Source organism: Drosophila ananassae, chromosome 2L, assembly GCF_017639315.1.
Source record: "Drosophila ananassae strain 14024-0371.13 chromosome 2L, ASM1763931v2, whole genome shotgun sequence".
Classification (NCBI taxonomy): domain Eukaryota; kingdom Metazoa; phylum Arthropoda; class Insecta; order Diptera; family Drosophilidae; genus Drosophila; species Drosophila ananassae.
This window is the reverse complement of record NC_057927.1, coordinates 1,108,893-1,127,137: the sequence shown is the minus strand read 5'-3', so window position 1 is coordinate 1,127,137 and position 18,245 is coordinate 1,108,893. Positions and strand designations below refer to the sequence as shown.

General features: G+C 47.8%; 1 protein-coding gene across 2 annotated transcripts in view; it reads right to left on the bottom strand.

Annotated features, from left to right (window-relative positions):
* Nucleotides 1-18,245, bottom strand: part of LOC6500322 (disintegrin and metalloproteinase domain-containing protein 12) — a 31,589-nt gene that overhangs the window by 11,134 nt on the left and 2,210 nt on the right. The window contains exon 1 of one of the 2 annotated variants that reach the window (XM_014911017.3): nt 14,828-15,636. The exons of the other annotated variant lie outside the window; for it this stretch is intronic. Coding sequence (XP_014766503.1) covers nt 14,828-15,041 — 214 coding nt within the window. The 5' untranslated portion in view covers nt 15,042-15,636. Of the gene's footprint in view, nt 1-14,827; nt 15,637-18,245 lie in introns of those variants that run through there. 2 annotated transcript variants of the gene reach the window in all.

The following is an 18,245-nucleotide window of genomic DNA, read 5'->3' as shown; positions in this document are numbered from 1 at the left end:
GATTAGTATGTTTTCTAAAATACAGCTCTTTAAAGTCCTCATTTGCATATGCCTTGTACAGTTTATGAACAGAATTTATTTTATTAGTGGTACTTGGGCATGTTCCTCACGTCCCGCCTGATAGCTTCCAGGCCAGGCTTCCTCTAAATTTATTTCCAGTGCGCTGAAATAAGGGCTTCAACTTATTCTTAAAGTCAAGTGAAACGTCCTCCCAATAGTTTATTTAAATCGCACTTAATACAATGTTTTAATAGAAGCCTGCTTTGGCCAAGATACTGTTCTTTGGCCAAAGGTCACTTTTGACTTGCAGGTGGCTTGCAGTCGACCTGCTCCTGGGGCATAGTTTGAATTATTTATAAGCTACCCTCGCTCTCCACTCACACCGCCTTAGCCCCAACCCCCAGGTCCTAAAATAAACTTTGGCCTGGGCACGGAACCACCGAAACAAAAACAACAAACTGCAGAGAAACGGAATCAGAAATCCAATTGTAACTCGAGAGTTCCGCGACGACGACGACAGTGAAGGACAAAGGAGCTGTTGCAGCTCTTGTGGGAGTGGGGCGGATGGAGTGGGATAATGGGGCTGCCAGGCCACAAAGCCGCTTTGTTGGAGTTGCTCTTCGTTCCGTACGCCATTCCGGGGCGTGAAAAGCACTTGGAGAGCGGGGGCTTGGCACTCAACAAATGAAGTTGGGAAGGAATCCTTTGCGGGGCGTCCGCTGTCGGATTTGAAAACAAAGAATCATGCAAGAGGAGCAGCCAAGGCGCCAGCCAGCCAGGTAACTCTAGACCCCGCATCCGATCAAATCAAACAATCGAGAGGTGGGTCTTTCGGTCTTGAGATCATCCCCGTGACTTTCAGTTTCTACAGTCTGTGTGGGGTCTGCTCGAAAACTGGACACCTGCCTGTTTGGAAAGGGATAAGCTGCCTTCATTAGAAGGCCATAAAGCGGACGCTGATCTGTCCATAAAATGCCGAGACATCTAAATAGTCAGACTCCACAGAAGAACTCTGAAGGACTGATCGGCTCTATAAATAGGCCTGGGCCCAGCCCCGCTGCATTTCTATTCCAGATACGTCCGCCCCATTTTTGTTGCACTTCCATTGAGGTTTTTTACGGGTTTCCTGTTGATGTTCCCCTCACTTGGCGGAAATTAATTGCCTACACGATTTGGCTGGCGTTGTGCATAAATTGTGCTCTCGAGGCGGCCATTTATATAAATCAATAGTGTCTGTTCCGCTGACAGGGACGCAGGCTGGAGGATGCACAGATGGAGGAGCCGTGACCCGATTCCGCTCTGGGTTACGAGGCTGTGTCTTGAGACTTTTGCATTCAAATCGAAATTTCAAAGAAAATGTATTGTGTTAAACAGTTTTTAGTCTCTATACCTCCTCTATGGAGCCATCCCTCTGTCCCGTCAATCAAAATTAAGCCAATTATTTCCCACATCGCTGAGCCAAATCAGCCGAAGCCTGCTTCGGGGATATCCCTCCTTCGGACAAAGGACGAACAATCGCAACTCATTGCGAATAGTTTCCATTGTGGAAATCATGAAAGCATCTCTCCGATCTAGGGATTCATAATCTCTCAGCTGCACCTGCCTGCCGGCCCCTAGACAATAGCCCGGCGGGTGGCCAGATGGTCGAGTGATTGCCGGCCGGGTCCTCACCCTGGCAATCTGCAGAATCGACAACAAAGCGCTCCGCGTTTACATTTCGAGTGCGAAACAGGGGCCGGAGGAGGGCGGCCACTGCGGACCCCCGAGACGAGCCCGAAGTCTAATCTAAGACACTTCAGTGACAAGGACCTTGCAGTTCTGTGTTACTTTCCGCTTTTCCGACAGTGCCAAGGTCAAGTGCCTGTGCAATTAACACCCCGGGTCCTCCCACAGGCCTCGGCTCGCACATTTTTCACAGCCCGGAAGACCTAGCAAGTGTCTGCCAAGGTGAGGACCACCCCTGGGCGGAATGCTTCTTTCTCTGACGTGCCAGGCATGCCACCGCCGCCAGGTGTCCCTGCGCGAGGTGATCCGGGGAAATGCCCAAAGGACAAGTGCAGAGGCCACAAATATAGCCCTACTGCGCTCAAGTACTGCCATTTCCCCAAGTGTAGTTCCAGGCAGCGCAACAAATCAATTCTGGGTAGACACCTACCGATAATCCGTGAAATTTCACACCCGCTGCGGTCGATTTTCATCAGGAGTTGTAGGTATAGGTATAGGTTGTAGGTAAGGTTGAGGGTCCTACCTGCCCAGCAGTTCTCATTATTTGCAAAAGGATTTCGGTGTCTGTGACTCCTCTCTGTTGTTTCTCCTCCCAGTCCCAAATCCACTGTTTACCCCGGCATTAAAATTGTCAACTCTGCTATCTGGGCAGTGTTGTTTCTGTGCCAGGCCGGCTCGTAAAAAACCAACCTGAGTCAGCCATTGACGGTTGTGGCTGATAAGGCAATCGCACTACAACTTGTTGTAGTTGGTTAATTGCGCAGATATCGCCTGCAGTTGCCTCCTCGTCATTAGCTCGTAAAAGTCCAGCAAGAAATGGGCGGCAATTAAAGCTCTGAGCTCAAAAGGTCAACAGGTAGAAGGGGACTTTCCCGTAAGAGGCAGGCTTTATGGCTTGCTGGCCTTCAATTGGGTTCTGGAATCCATATCGTTTGGGAATGGGTCTTCTTTGTAGCATGTTTTGTAAACATGAATGGGTATTAATGCCTTGTAACATGTTTACCCCTAATTGGGGCACCTGATAAAGGCCTCCTCTTTGTCCACCGATCTTGGCAAGAAATTCCTTATAAAAACGCACTTACAGATGCTTTATAGACTTCAGACACTTCCTGGTTGCACCTCTTTGTCCTACATTTGATTTATCCCATCACACTCCGCTCGAATCCTTATCTCGCTTTCGCATTCCGACTGTCGTCAGCTGGACGGGTGTATATAGGAAGTGCATCGAATGCAAATCCACATAGCCACATGGAGCGGCGTGGAGGGCATGGAGGGGACAGGGCAGCAGCCGGAGATCATTATGATGTTGCTGACCGACTGACTGACAGACTGATTGGTTGCTGAAATAAATCTCAATTGAGTCGGGCGCTGTTCCGCCAGTCCACTACATTTCCCGCCTGCAATCAACAATAGTGGACAGATTGATTTATATCTCTGGCGCCAAGTCGGGTGACAGAACTATATTGAGAACTATAGCTCTCTGTTGAAGGGCTATTGATGAAAGGTGAAAATATACTTCCACGCTTCTGATGAATCAGACTTCTAGATAGGTACTACAATTTTAAATTCTTTGCTTTTCTTCTCCCTGTATACATCTCGGTCGGAACTTCAATGTTTTATCGCTCTGGCCATTTTTAGCACCAGCTTTACGCACAATGCGAGGAGGGAAAATTGCACATAAACATTGTTTTGGCCATTTCGGGCTGCAATATTGTAGGAGTTGTGGCAGCAGTCCCTCCGGAGCTACATAAAAGAACATGGCTGGCAGCGTCTGCCTCTGCTTCTCCTCCTGCCATGTCTTCCAATGCAGTTCGGGCCAAAAAAGGAAGCAAAAAACTGGGAACGAAGAGTGCTCCCTCCTTACACAGCGGCCATAACGGACTTTTATGGGGTCATTGATCCTGGGGCGACGCACTCGCTTCCCAGGAACGGCCTTTGTTTGCGAGGAACTCGAACTGTTTGCATAAAAAGCGGCGGGAGGAAGTTGCCAGGGAAACACACAAAACCTCTGAGACAAAGGGCGGCAGTTGATTTTGTGGGCATGTACGTCCGGCTGGTGCTTCCAGTGTCATTCGATAGCCTAACATTTCTTGTCCAGCTCGGCTACTGGACTCCTACCAGAAATAATTATCGTAATCTAAGCTGGGGTGCAAACTAGGTCACATCCGCAGCCCTAGCCTTGGCCAAGCGTCTCAGAGATGTGCCAACTTTCGTCTCAAATATTATAGTTTCTGTTATTGGTTTTAAGACAGACTTATAGGGAATATAAGGAATTCCATTTGATGATACAGATTTAATTGGAAAATGTGCATCACAAGCTAAAGAAATCGGCTAGGTCTGCTTCTCTTCCAGACTGGTTTTCTTTTCAATCTCTTTATGGCTTCCACTAGCAGTTTGTTTGAAGCTGGCCCAGAGCTTATGGCCTGGCCAAGAGCGAGCGCATGTCAGTCCATTTTGGGCCTTCGCGATGTGTCAAACATTCCAGTTCATTAGCATTTTGCCAACGTCTCTGAGCTCTGAGCTATTAGCTCATGGCCGGCCTTGACCATTTCTGGCGCAAGAATTCTGTCATCCAAGAGCCGCTTTAAGGAGATTTAAGATGGCTTTCCTGCCGCCCCATAAACTGAGTCTAATGTGTGGAGTTGAACAAGTTTGGAATTCGTGAGCGCACTCTTGAGGCTAATTATACAGATGTATTCCTATCGTTGGGCTCTACAGAATGGGAGTCAAAGAACTCGCAGTACTTGAGGACAAGGCCGAACTTCCTCCACCAAGGCCCTGAAAACGAGGAAGTTTGGCAAATATTTGTCAGCAGAGCGCTCTGGAGGGCCCTCGCATGCGCCCATATTCCTCCAGAGGCACACACATAAAGCGAGTAGAAGTACAATACTTGTTTATCGATTTTTCGGTTGTCAAACTCGGTTTATTCGGCACAGATAAGATTTATGCAAACGCAGAAACGGCAGAAACGGGGTAGGGCTCTCTGGCGGCTTCTTCTGGCTAGGAAGGAGGGGTCTGCAGACAAAAATCACAATAATGAGAACAGGCCGTACCATGACTAACAGCTGTTTGGCCAAAACAAAAGGCAATAATGCCAAATGACAGGCAGAAGTGCAGCCACAACTGGCACAGAACAATGGCCACCTTCTTGGCTCGGCATATGGAAATCCAACAATGATTATGGCCCTGATGACTACTCAATTCGGGCTAGCTTTTGGGGCCAGCACCAACCTTTCAGATACTCTCAGTAAGTAGAAACCCTATAGATAAGATTTAACTTTTATTTTGCATTTCTCTTCCAGGCGCTCGTGTTTCTGATAAAGACTGAGCGATTATTTTATTCTACCCGTTAGACGACCCGAATTTCTGGCCCCAACCCACAGACTTTGCAGAAGTTCTTAGTCACTAAAACCTGACTAAAATAATGCCAGTCTTTAACTGGAGGGCAGAGGCAACCTCAGGGGGCGATTACCATCTGGCGTGGGTGAGTCACTCGCTAGTCAGTCGGAGAGGGTCGGCTTCTTCCACTCCTCCAGACAGGAAGCGCAGTTCTGCGTCCGATGGCTTACCTGAAAGGAACAGAAGAAATTATTATTAAATTAGCGTCGAGGAAAGGATTAAACGAGGCAGACAGAGGGCAGTTATGGTGATTAATAACCGCTCATTGCGGTCGCGCCGGGAAAATTCACATTTCCATTTTACATTCAGAGACTGAGACTGAGACTGAAAGAGTGTCTGAAACTTTCCCAAGATCCGTCAAGATCGAACGCACACGCGTCCCAAATAAATCATAAAGATCGAGTACGCACTCTCTCCATGTTCCAGCTTTGGGGTCCGGTCCCCTTTCCACAAAACAACAGATGTGAGAAACAAGTTTAGATTTAGAGAAAGAAGGGGTATCTCTGGTAGATCTGCACATTTTTATTTGCAGTGTAGCTGCGCTCAGTTGTCGCCGGAGCAATTAAGGCCCACTTGCCACATTACTTGTTCAGCTTCGAGTGAAATCGATAGCGCGGCGGAAAAACGGTTTCGGTTGAACATTTTCGAGGCGAGTTTGGCGGCGAGTTTGGGTTTCAAATGCAGTCCCCTCCCGCCCCCAGAGCAGGCCACTTTTCAAGGTCGACCGCTGGGGTTTTGCGGTCAGAATTCCGCCAATTAACTCTGCGAACAGATACAGACTGGCTGGCCAAATGGGAAGAGCAGGCAGCTCTCCTTCATTGGAGAACAGAAAGAAAGGCGCGAAATGAAAGCAAATTTATTTTAATGATGTTATTTATTTTCGCGGAGCCCACATGCGAATGAAATAGCAAACTTGGACGGAAGGTCTTCTCCCAGCATGGGCGTGACCTTCAGCTGCGCGTCCAAATGCAAAGTGAGCTGGAGCTTCTGGGTGGGATGGCTCGGCTCGGAAAGCTGAAACAAGTTACTGGACCTAGAGGTGGAGGCGGCACTTGGTTACTTGGCTTTGAGCTTCCCCGCTATAGAAATTCAGCGAAAATCGTTTCAATATGGAATCTATTGTGTCTCGCCCCTATTAGAGCTAAATAAACAAACGAAAACTATAAAAACCGACCAGATTGGCGAGCTGGAAATTTGTGAAATTTCTTTTTGTGTCCAGGTGGCCGAGGTGGCGATCGGGCCTTGCAGGAAAACAGCCAATTAATTGTCATCGTGTGGCTGGCTTTTCAACTCTTTCAACTTTTATGTTTTCTTTGGGCAAAAATATGAATTTGGGCATCGCCGGTCGAATGGAGTTTATCCGGTTGGGCGGCTGCCGCAAAAGGCAGTCGGAGGAACGGGGTGACTGAACGGATTTAATTGATTGGCTGCCGTTTTCGGTCTGCTCGACAAACTCGAAACTCAAAACGAGCAATGCGAAAGTCAACTAATTGCTCCGGACTGTTCGCTGGAATCCGCCAGAGAAGCGCACAAAGGCCACATAATTGCTAATTACGGCGATGCGTTACTTTAATTGATCGAACGGGTCGCAGGAGGCGGCTTTAAGGCCTTAATTAAAGGGCCAGACCACAGTCCTGGCTGCAGGAGCAGTGAATTAAAGACTGGTGCTTAATGCAACAAATAAAAGAGGAAATGCCTCGCAAGGAAACACTCTCCAGAGCCACCTCGCAAAAGCTCTTGCAGGCAAATTTCCTGCAACGCCAATACCAAGAACGGCGAATCGCAACAAGAACTATGGGTCATGCCGGGCATGTCATGGACGTCCCACCCACTCGCCCCAAGGCCGCTCATTAAAGGCTTAGCAGCGAGGACGCAGCCAGGACCCGAGAGTGCGGCGCATGTGCCTCTTGGCTGTGGCGTGTGGGACGGGAGGTCTGCGACGTAGGATGTCTCAAGGACGCATAAATTATCACTCGTTATCGGCTCTTGGGCTCTGTTGTGACACAATCGATTGCCGGGAATCTGGCTGGAAATTAATTGCGGGCACAGAAGAGGGCAGGACCCGCATGCGTGCTGGCTTCCCAGAACTCGTGGAAGATTAAAATTCTTCCAAATTCTGAGACAGGGGCAGCTGAAGTAGGAGTTCCTCTCGAGTCCTCCCAAGTGAGTGCTTCTAGCCACATGTTGAAGGGTTGAGTTTGGCGAAAGAAACCCTAGAAGTCCCACTGGAACTCAGCCAAGGGCAGCTATCAAGTGACGACAAAAGTTTGGCCAACAACTCACAGCTGTTCCATCGACTTTTGTGGCAAATCCTTCAAGCGTTGAAAGTGGGGCACGCCATTAGGCATTAAAGAATCTATTTCGGGGCCCGAAAGTGAAACCCACGAGATCAATGCCACTTTCTTCGGGTATTGGCTGATGAAAGCGGACAACCGGTTCGGGGAATCAAAAACCTTTCAGAGACCAGCTGACCATCAGTGCGAGGGCCGGACAGAGATGATGCATCTCTCCGCGGACGTAATTGAAGCTAATTGGGTTAACCTTATATTTCAGCTTAATTAATCCCGTCAAGAGGCCCCAGAACATGCACGATCACTTGAGACTGGCGCCTGGCGAACTGTGTACTTCTGCTTCTGACCGGACTGACCAGTTCCGCCCGATGTTATGATTCTGCGAGCATCGTGCCAAAAGTGATTCACCAGCCAGTTCTGCGAAGCGGTAGATTCGCTGTCATGCTAATTAGATGACTATACCCCACTCGATCACTCGATCGGTGAATAAGGTACAGAAGCGACGAATCTTTTCGACTATGATCCCTCCCGGGGGCAGAAGGTGCTCAGCCAGCCCTCCCGCCACCTCGCTGACCCAATTGAGCAATTTCAGACGCCGTTTATTAGATTTCGTGCTGGGCAGCTCAATTGTATCTGTCAGAGCGCTCTGGGCCCGCCAATTTGCATCTGACTGAGTCGCACGCACTTCTCAGATACTCTAGCGCGACCCGATCGTGTAACTGAGAAGCTGGTTCCAGGCTGTCTGCAATTAGAGCGATTGTCTCGATGGAGGTATGCGAGCAATGGGGCTTGTTTACAGGAAGTTTGGCCCACATCGCGAGTAAATTAGACGGATTTACGACGGTAGCAGCTCTGGGTTATTATAATAGCTTCGCAGCAAGAGCTTCTTGGAGGGGGCAGCCATGGAACGGGCAGAATGCCATCGTCTGTCAACCAGAGACTGCCACAAACTGGACAAACATTGTGCAACCCAGATTGACAATTTGTCAGCCTGATTGCCGCCGCGAATATGCAGAACTGCTCGGGGAGACACAGACCAGCGGTTACTCGCCAATTCCAGATATCCAGCTACCCAGATACCCAGATAGCGATTCAGAAGCCGAGACAGCTTGTCGGGGCTGAGCAATGTTTGTTTTGGCTTGCCTCGAGTGCAGGGTAACGGAATCGATGCAATTGCTACAAATTGGAGCGGATCAGAGGGGGATTGGGAGCTTCTGGCGGCGAAGTCTTCCAAGTGGGCCCACCGGCATGCTCCAGTTGCTGCCGAGCTGGCTTCGCTCCGCGAGGCGTTGATGGAATTGCAACGCGTAATTGGCCTTTCACGTAATCCGCCATTAATTGCGCGGCACGACTAATCGAATTGGCTGAGAAAATGTCAGTAGAATCCATAGTCCACTAAATGCCGTCAAAATCGAAACAATGGCCAGGTCGGCTGCTCGTGTGAATCATGGGCTTTTCAATAAATGTGCTTCCGAACAGACACTGCCAGCTGACTCAGGCCACGTGCACCGAATCGCCTCTGCTAAGCTTTTATAGATTCTATAATTCGCAGAGCCGAGGTGGAGGAGGAGGGCCTCCCACTGGCCGGGCTAGCACTGCAAGATGGCGTGCTCAAGGTGCGGGCTACTGGCAAGTGGTTAGCCGAATGAGTCACGGAGAGCTCTTAACTTTTAACACTACAGTGAAGGGCATATCGGAGAGTTTTCAGTTGAAACTCGACACATCTTAGTGGCTTCCTCCATTAGCTCGCCCGTTAGACCAGAACCCATCACCGACTTTCCCCAGAAGATGCCAGCTACAGTAGTTCCCCTTGCCGAACTCATACAAGTAATCGACCCTAATGCCGTGAGTTCCTCGGCCATAGTTTATAGAATAAGCTCCAATGTTAAACTCTGGTTTATCAGCCCGCCGAGCGCTGAGTACGTACAAGTACATCCGGCGGATATACAGCCCCGAAGGGAGCTTTAATAAAATAAAGTTTTATTGCCACAGTTCCGTAGACGGAGTGCGCCCGATAGAGAGTCGGGCCCTCGACCGGCGACACTGACACAACACAGAGTACTGCTTTCGCTTTGCTTTGCATAACAGCTATTACTTTATGTTAGTTAATGAAATAACCGGGCAAAGAGACACGAGCCAAGGGCTTGCGTAAGGAGGCTGGTAGGAGGTAGGGCCAGTAGAGCAGGCTGAAAAATAGTATACTCCTATGAACTATACTCCAATGGGGCAAGGAAGGGGAGCTATCTTCGGGAGGTCGCAGTTTTCTATCTCAAAAAACACCAACGTTGTGTCACTTTAGTTGTGGGTAAGTTATATGGAAGCTATAGGATTTAAGATAGATCGGATTATGAACAAATGAATAAAGTTCCTGTAAAAAGTTCCAATCTTCTATCTTAAAAAACAACAATGTTGTGTCATTTCCGATCAATCAGTTATATGGTAGCTATAGGATAAAGTCGGTGCACAGTGCACCCCAACTGTTCCGACTTATGTACTGCCTAGTTGTCGTAGAAACAGACAGACATATCGACTCTGGAGGTGATCCTCAATACAATATTTGAAGCCAATCTGGCGTTGCACACCAGAATTGTAATACCCTCTGCAAGGGTATAAAAATAGTAGACAACAACTTGATTAGCACCCTCCCAAGTCTGCAACTCTTTGACTTGCGAATTAGGCATCTTGAGATCTCATTGAAGCCCTCTGCCCTCCTCCCCCTTTGTTTTCTCATTTATTAATTAATAATCCCGAACAATGGCGTCCACTCAGCCCCGAGACTCTAATCTCTGGGCTTTTGTCTGCTCCGTATCTGAGCTCTTCGGCTTCCAGATACTCTTCTCCGCCCCGGCGGGATGGGGCTCCTCTGCGGTTCGTTGGCTCCGCTCTCAGGGCAGTGCAGTAAGTGGCTCGCGCTTATCACTCCGAGATAAATGGACGAGTTGTGCCTGAGAGGGAAATTAAATAAAACAAAATAAATGAGGCAGCAGCCGGCCCAAGATCGGGGGAACCGACACGAGGAAACCCTCGAAAAATTAACGCCGGAATGTTAATTCAATAAGCACTTTCCTGGCGCTGGTATTGGTCGCAGATCTGGCACTCGGTGGGCTATTTCGGGGTTTGCCTTAGTCATTAGGCATATGCCAAACAGACACGACAGATAGTGCTCTCCCGACCTAGCTCAACTTTTTATGGGCATTCTGGCGAGTCTCTCGACCCAAATACTCTTCATTTTATTCAGTTCCACCACCTCTCCGTCCGACACCTCCTGGACATCCGACAAATCTCACACCCAGTCAGCTTCTGCCTGTAACTCATTGTCGTGTAAACAATTAGCTCCGAAAAACACTGGATGCTCCGGTGAGAGCAAATAAAAGCTACAAAGCTGCGCCAACAGAACTTACAAACTTTTGTGGTAAAAAGTGGATACATATCTGTTTGTAGTGGAACGTAAACAGAATGTGCTCCACGGTTCAGTGATCCCGAAATGTCGCCGCTTCCTCGGATCTCTGTTTAGTTTTCAAAACAAGAGCACACCCACCCAGGCGGCAGGGGAGGCGCTGGGGAAAGTGTCCCGCCCGAAGTGCATGAGTGGTTCTCGGTGCGTGGGGGACTCCCCTGTCCCGCCAGGTGCCTCAAATCGCAACTGCAGCACTCGAAGAGCTCGCAATGAAGGTGAATTAGCAACTGTCCAGGCACGAAACAATCCCCAATCCGTAACTGAGTCGCCACTTTCGGCCAAACCCACTGACCATAACCAGGAAGCGTTTTCCGATTGCGTACTTCAACGCATACACTGCAAGTAACTTATGTATTAATTAAATAATTTTAAAGATTAATTAATTCATTCATTCAGGAAGGCTGTAAGGAGAGCAAGAGTAGTGTAGTATTAGTAAACCCCTTAATTCTATAGATTCCATGTTTCGATTAGAGTTTTTCTCCGAGTGTCTAGCTCACTCCCGGACTCAGTCTACCGTGCTGTCGCATTTCCGTTGCGAAAACAGTGAGGTTCTTCTGCTGCATCCCATTACCTATTACCTATTACCCACTGGTGCTAGTCAGCGAAGAACAAAATCCCAATAGTTCTATGCATAAATTAACCAAAAGCCAGGGAGAGGGACAGGAAAGCAGTGGCAGAGTGCTCACTTCCATTAAGATCCCCCCAGCCAGCTGGGCTGTCCTCCGTCTTTATGATTATTTATTCACTTGATTGCTCTCGGCCTTTCCCTGTCCTCTGAACCGCATCCCATGCACTTTGCTTTGGGTCTCTTATTTTGATTAATCATCGAGAGGGCTTACCTTGTGCCAGCTTCGACGTGCTCGTCCCTGGCCAGCCCCCTCCATTCCCAATTCCCAATCAGGCGTTGCATTGGCAGTGCAGAGGCGATAACAGAAACGGCAGCAGAAAGAAAACAATTGATGCCTCTCCGGCAGGCACTGGGGAAAGTATGAAAGTGCACCTCCATCGCTGTCTAAATAGGTGGGGATTTGTTTTTCTTCCTGTGCCCTGGCCTGCTTTTCGTCTCCCGCGGCACAGGCACTGCTCTGTTGGTTGTTTAGAGGAAATTGCTGCTGGTGCTGGTGCAAACAAACGTGATTTCCTCTGGCTGGCTGCTGGATGGCGTAAACAAAGTTATTCAAGTGCTTTCTTGGGGCATTCTTCCCTGCCTTATGCCGTATGCTGTATGGGGTGTCTGTGATTGCTTCTAGCGAGCACAGGATGACTAAGTAACCAGACTGCTCCCTGGCTCCTTGGCTCCTTGGGGTTGTCAGGCGACAGAACTCACCCCGACTAGTGAGTACCACTGGATAGAGTCATAAATAACTAAAAGTTTTGTTTCACTTTCGGCCTCCAGAGTGGCAATCACAAAACTCATTTGGCGCACCCTCCCCCGGCCTGCTGCACCAGCCGCCTCGACTTAAGTTCGACCTAATCCGGACCATGTCTGATGCACACACGCAACCCGCAACCACCCCGTGCTCAGGGCTGATAATCGGGGGAATCCCGCGCACGCGGCCAGGTCAAGAGTGACTCAGAAGGGCCGCCACGCAGCACGTGTCCTCTTCTGCAACAATTATTTAGTAATGACCCACTCCCAGTTCAAGGCGAATGTCCAGAGCGATGGACATTAAGTTGTTATGAAAAATTCAGTTCAAAAGCACGTTTTTGCACAAATGACCTCTGAATCTAATCATTTATGAGATTAATCCGCACTCTTTTACGGAATAATAGTGGGCGTGAAATGCATCCAGCTCCAGGCGGGTCACAGGCCTTTGTCTGGCCTGTCCAGCTACTTTGACGTATTGACATTCTGCCTCATTCGTCTATTATTTCTTAATTGCTGGAGGGAGAGGGTCTGCCAAGTATATGTAGATTTCCTGGCTTCCTGGAGCCCGCTTTGTCAAGCTCCCCAAACACGTTCTACGAGGCGACGCAATTTATGCAAATGTCGTCCAATTCCAATTCAGATCCACGGCCGGAGAAGGAGCCGGACCACTAATGTATGCATGCTCAGAGGCGGCTTCCGCGGAGCACTGGAGAGTCGAAAGACAGAAGCAGATTCTCGTTCCATTTAAATTCTTTTGACCTGACTCAATCAAGACGGACTTGGAGCTCTCGGGGAAGAGCTTCTCAGAGCTGGATCTCAATTGGATCCACCATCGGCCAGCCACTCGGCTGTCGCATTTGTAACCGGACCTGGAGAACTGCTTTCTGATGGAGTGGTTCTGATGGCTCCTGGCCGGCTCCCACGCTCTGGGCCAAGCCCGTCTGAGCCATAGCCATTACGCCGCGTATTAATGATCCTCCGCTGTCTGGCGACAATGATAATTGTAGAGCTCCAGCTTGCCACATGAGTAAACAAGGGCCGCGATAAGACCAGCAACGGGGGGCGTGTCTCGGAAAGTTTATCCAAGGCATGAGAATGTTTTAAAGAAGATTGCTGGCAGCGGAAGTAATTTTACAGAAATTGACTCAAAGTTGTGTTTAATTTGGAGGAGTAACAGGCGGCCACCGAAAACAGCAATGAAGAACAATTACCCAACTTTATGACCACCAGTTTCCAGTTTTTGACAATTATCTACCGAACCTCCTACTCACTTATGAGCCGCGAAGTTACCTCACCAGTTGCGGCCAGTTGCTGTTGCTGTTTTGCCACACAATTGCGCAAACGACAGAAAATGGCAAGGCGAAAAGTGGATACTGCTGCAAATCGGCGGCAGTTGGCGGCGACGATCGAACAATGGCAGCGGCGAGCGAGAACCAGTTGCCAAAAGCGGAGTTGGCGGCCAGAATGGAAAGGCCCGAAGCTCACTCAGCTCTGACCTTTCGCGGCCAGCAAGCTGACAATGAAACTAACTGGGAGAAGGGCTATGGCTACGTGGAGGCCCAACAATCAGAGAGCAGTTGTGGCAGAAGAAAGTTTTTACCTTTCGGATGAATCTGCCACATCCGAGACTGAGAGTGGGGCACGTCACTGCATTGAAAATCGATTTTTTGTCGCGAAGGGACAAACTGGGTGAAGTGAAATGGGTCTGTCGGTCTGTCGGTTTTCGGGTAGACGCTACGTGAATTTGCAACGAAATTAAGACCGCAGGGCGCCCCCGTATCTCGGAAATACGTGAGGCTTTGATAAAGCAGCTCTAGCACTCTCAGATAAGCTAAACGGCCGACCTGCCAATGGCCAAACACCTCACTGCCGAGTGCCACTCATCACAAAGTGGACAGACAAAGCGAGACTACTTTGGCGATAGCCAAGTGGCCCCCGGATGCAGGAGGCGGCAGGCAGGAGGCAGCAGACAGTGCTGAAGGACGCTAGAGCCTTGCACGAAAACACTCATTTTCATCTACCTCCAAGTCACTCTATACCCGTTTTCGGTGGTACTGTGAAATTTCACTTCAAACATCGGCAAACACAAAACTAAAGTCAGTCAAAGTCTTTCCAAATGGTCTTGGTACTTGCTTTAGTTTTAGAATTTGCTGGCATATCGACTGTGAAAAATAATACGTATTTGCAGAGCCTATTCCTTCAAACTGTAAAAATTAATGGACAGAATCAGCTGAATCTGAAATTCAGGCCTTAAAAATGCTACTAACGGATGGATTTAAGGTTTTGGAGTGTTGGAATTTAAATAAAGATTAGGTGTTTAAACTTTAAAGCCAGCAGTGCAACATCCAGTGCGACATATCTTGTATTTTACACACTATCAGATACATTTTGAAAGTGTTCCCACTACTGCCCAACCGACGCTTCTTATCTTTTGCGGCAAAATAAAGCTGCCGCAGTTGATGACCCAAATTTCTGATTTTCTTCAACTGTGCTTCTGATTAACTTGATTGGACCACTAACTGGGAGCACCAAGCACATGCACTTTCAGACTTTTATTGGGAGTTTTCCCATTTTCCGGCGACTCACCTCTTGGCTTTCCCCCGCCGCCCTCCGCGGCAGCTTCCGCTGGCAGCAAGCATGTGCTCTGCAGCACCAGCAGGAGCACCAGAGGCAGATGCAGATGCAGATGTGAGCGCGACCTCCGTGACATCTTCGGCGTCCGGGCCGCGCGGTTGTTGCAGTTAATATTGGGGATCGGGATGTTTGCTTTGGCTGACGGTAGCGGGATTCGTGGGGACATCACATCGTTCCGCTCCTCACACTTCCTGCTGCACTTCCACCTGATGGGCCCCGAAGGCGGGGCTGGGACTCGAAGCAGGTCGCGGGCGGGGGGACGAGGGGCGGACGTTACAGGTTCTGGTGCACCATTCGCGAATCAGCACTGTACACAACGGGAAGTCGGAGACTCTCGCTCTTGACGCGTAAACAAACAGGGGGACCAAAACAAAGGGCAACGACAACAACTCAGAAGCTTTCTATTGGATCTCGTGGCGTCCTCGCTCCAGCTCTTCCAGCACCACACTTTTATCTCTAATTTCTGCGGGCTTTTATCCAATTTATTGAGCAGCACATACACCACGAACACTGAATAACACTGCTTCTTTCGACGAGGCTCGCGCAGGGCAAAGATTTCCGTAGCGTCCGAACGACGAGTCTTGCAAAATAAATGAAATCTATTTACTGGATGCACTGGTGGGGGAGGCGGGCGTTTTTATTTTCCGGCGCTGCCTTCAGGAAAATCATGAAAATCCCAAACAGACGAGCGCTACCGTGCGTTCGCGTCGCGGCCTGGAGAGTGACTTACAGCTGGTGAAGCAATTTGCCGTTTGGTACTTTTCTACTTTGGTATTTTAATATTTTTGGTATTTTATTTGGCCGTTGCCAGACCGCAAAAATACAAAAATGGCCGGACTTTTAAATTAAATTTAAATTAAGAAAAATTAACCCAATTATTACAGATTTTAATTAGTTAAAAAATTAGATATATTTTATAAAAAAAAAGAGAAAAAAAAACAAGAAGGGTCGTAATAATACATAAACGAGTTCAACAATACTTTTTTTAACTGGCGATATAGATATATGCCATTTTTAATCGTTTTTAAAGAGACTGCCATAAATAACATACAGCTTTAAAAAAACGGAGTTACTTACTCCAGCAAATCATTAAAGGAAGCCACTCCTTTACCAAGGAAGGTATGGGAAAGTCCTCGACCACAAGCAATCGCTTTTCCTGAGGCACCTGAGGCAGCGACGTAGGATCCACCACATTGTGGCTAATCTCTTTAAACTTGTTTTTTTAAATTAAATAAAGATTGATACATTTTATTAGATATAAACTTAAGATAAGATTTATAATAGATATAAGATATTTTGGTATAATATAACATGTGTGGAAAGTTTCAACCCTCCAACTTAAAAAACACCAATGTTATGGCAGCTATAGGATATAGTCGACCGATCCCGTTCCGACTTATATACTACGTGCAAGGAAAAGAAGGATGTGTGCAAAGTTTCAACTCGATAGCTTTAAAACTGAGAGACTAGTTTGCGTAGAAACCGACATGCTTATATCGACTCAGAAGGTGATCCTGATCAAGAATATATATATAGGGTCGGAGATGTCTCCTTTACTGCTTGCACACTTTTGACCAAAATTATAATACCCTCTGCAAGGGTATACAAATATTCTGAATAAGAACTTTTTAAAGTATCATCAAAATGAAATGGGAACTCTTGGGAGTATCTACTCTACGACTCTATCTACGGCTCCCACCGCTGGGCCGTGGAAACTGGTCATTGGTAGCCCGAGGCGGATGAGATCGGGTTCGTCTTTTTTCCATCTCCACCACTGGTGGAGGCCTAGGAGAGAGCGATTGTGTTCTCGAGGTTCCACTGGAGATATTCACCTGAACACTATTGGGACGCGGCAGCCCAGGTGGAGAACGCATAGAGCCAAAGTAGGACCTTCTTGGTAGGAGATTTCATTGATTGATCATTGATCCTCCTCGCAGGGAACGGTCTCTGAATCGGAGTTCGAGCACTCCGTCTGTGGGGCAGTCGGTACTGGCATGGGAGCCGATATCTCCAAGGTCCTCAATCGCTCCCTTCTCCTCTTCTTCTCCTCCTTCTTCAGAGAAGGTTTCTCATCCTTTTTACTTAAGGCTGCAAGGACATGAAAACATGTGGATTAGAAGTGAGTTTGTGGAAGGATTCAAGAAGTTCGAGTGTTTGCGTGTAACATACCAAAAGAAGAGCGTGCAAGAACCAAATACCAGTGATGGATCACCAAAAGATAGCTTTTGGGGAGGTAAGTAGCTTATAGAAACAGTCAAGCAAGAAACATTCAAGTAAAAACAAAGCCAACACCAAAGCAATTACCACTAAAGGTTTATTTCAAAACACAAAAAATCAGATAAACTAAAACTAGAAACAATCCACAATTCAGGCTGTGTAGTTAGTATATGTTTAGAGGCGTAAGGGGGCGTGGCGGGTTAAAATGAAAGGATAATCTGACTTCGGTAAACCGAAGTCGAGGTATATCCCTGCAGATCCTTTTCATAAAAAATATTTAAGACCTTCGAATGAATAGTCCTATTAATTTGTTATACCCTTGCAGAAGGTATTATAATTTTCTAAAGTATATAAAGTCTGGATCAGGATCATCTCCAAAGTCGATGTAAGCATGTAATTCTCATAGAGATCGGCCCACTGTACAAATTCCGATATGTATATAATAATATAAGCTGCTACCTAACTGCAAGGATATATGCATCCCCTCTTGTTTAATAAATGAAATGAAAGTTTAAGAAAAGAAATAGTAGTTAAGAGCTTAATTAATTGCTTAGAACAGATTTCACAACATTTGGTCACAACTAGGTTTAGGAATGCCACTTGGATTTAAATTCAAAGTTGAAGTATTATTTAAGAGGCGGCGACTCCTTTTGCATCTAGTTCTGGTATGGTATAGTATATATAGTTTCCCTATAGCTCTGCAAGGATACTATAAGCTCGCGCCAAGTCATTTAAAATTATCATATTCTTAAAAGTTCTATTAACTAATTGTGCAAGAAATCTCATATGTGTATATAGTTTTCCTAAAGCTTTCAACTTTGGCGAAGCGCAGTCATGCATTGTTGCAACATTTTGTGGCAGTGTAAGCGGTAGTGAGCCCTGGGGGCTATTTTTTGGAGGGGGCGCACCTCGCGGGGCCGCTCTGTATAAACTGGGCGCCCTCGGTGAGCGCCAGCGGATTCGTGGTGGCATGCAACCGCGGAGCCGTGATGTCCAGCTTCCGTCTCAGTGTGCTGTTGTCTGTGATCTGGGGTTCAGTGTCGATGTTCTTATAATTGGAATAGGAGCTGGAGGCGGGGACAGTGGAGAGCTTGCGCGGCGGCATCTCGTAGCTCTGGCTCTTCGGCACTTGGGGTGGCTGTATGTGCACGTG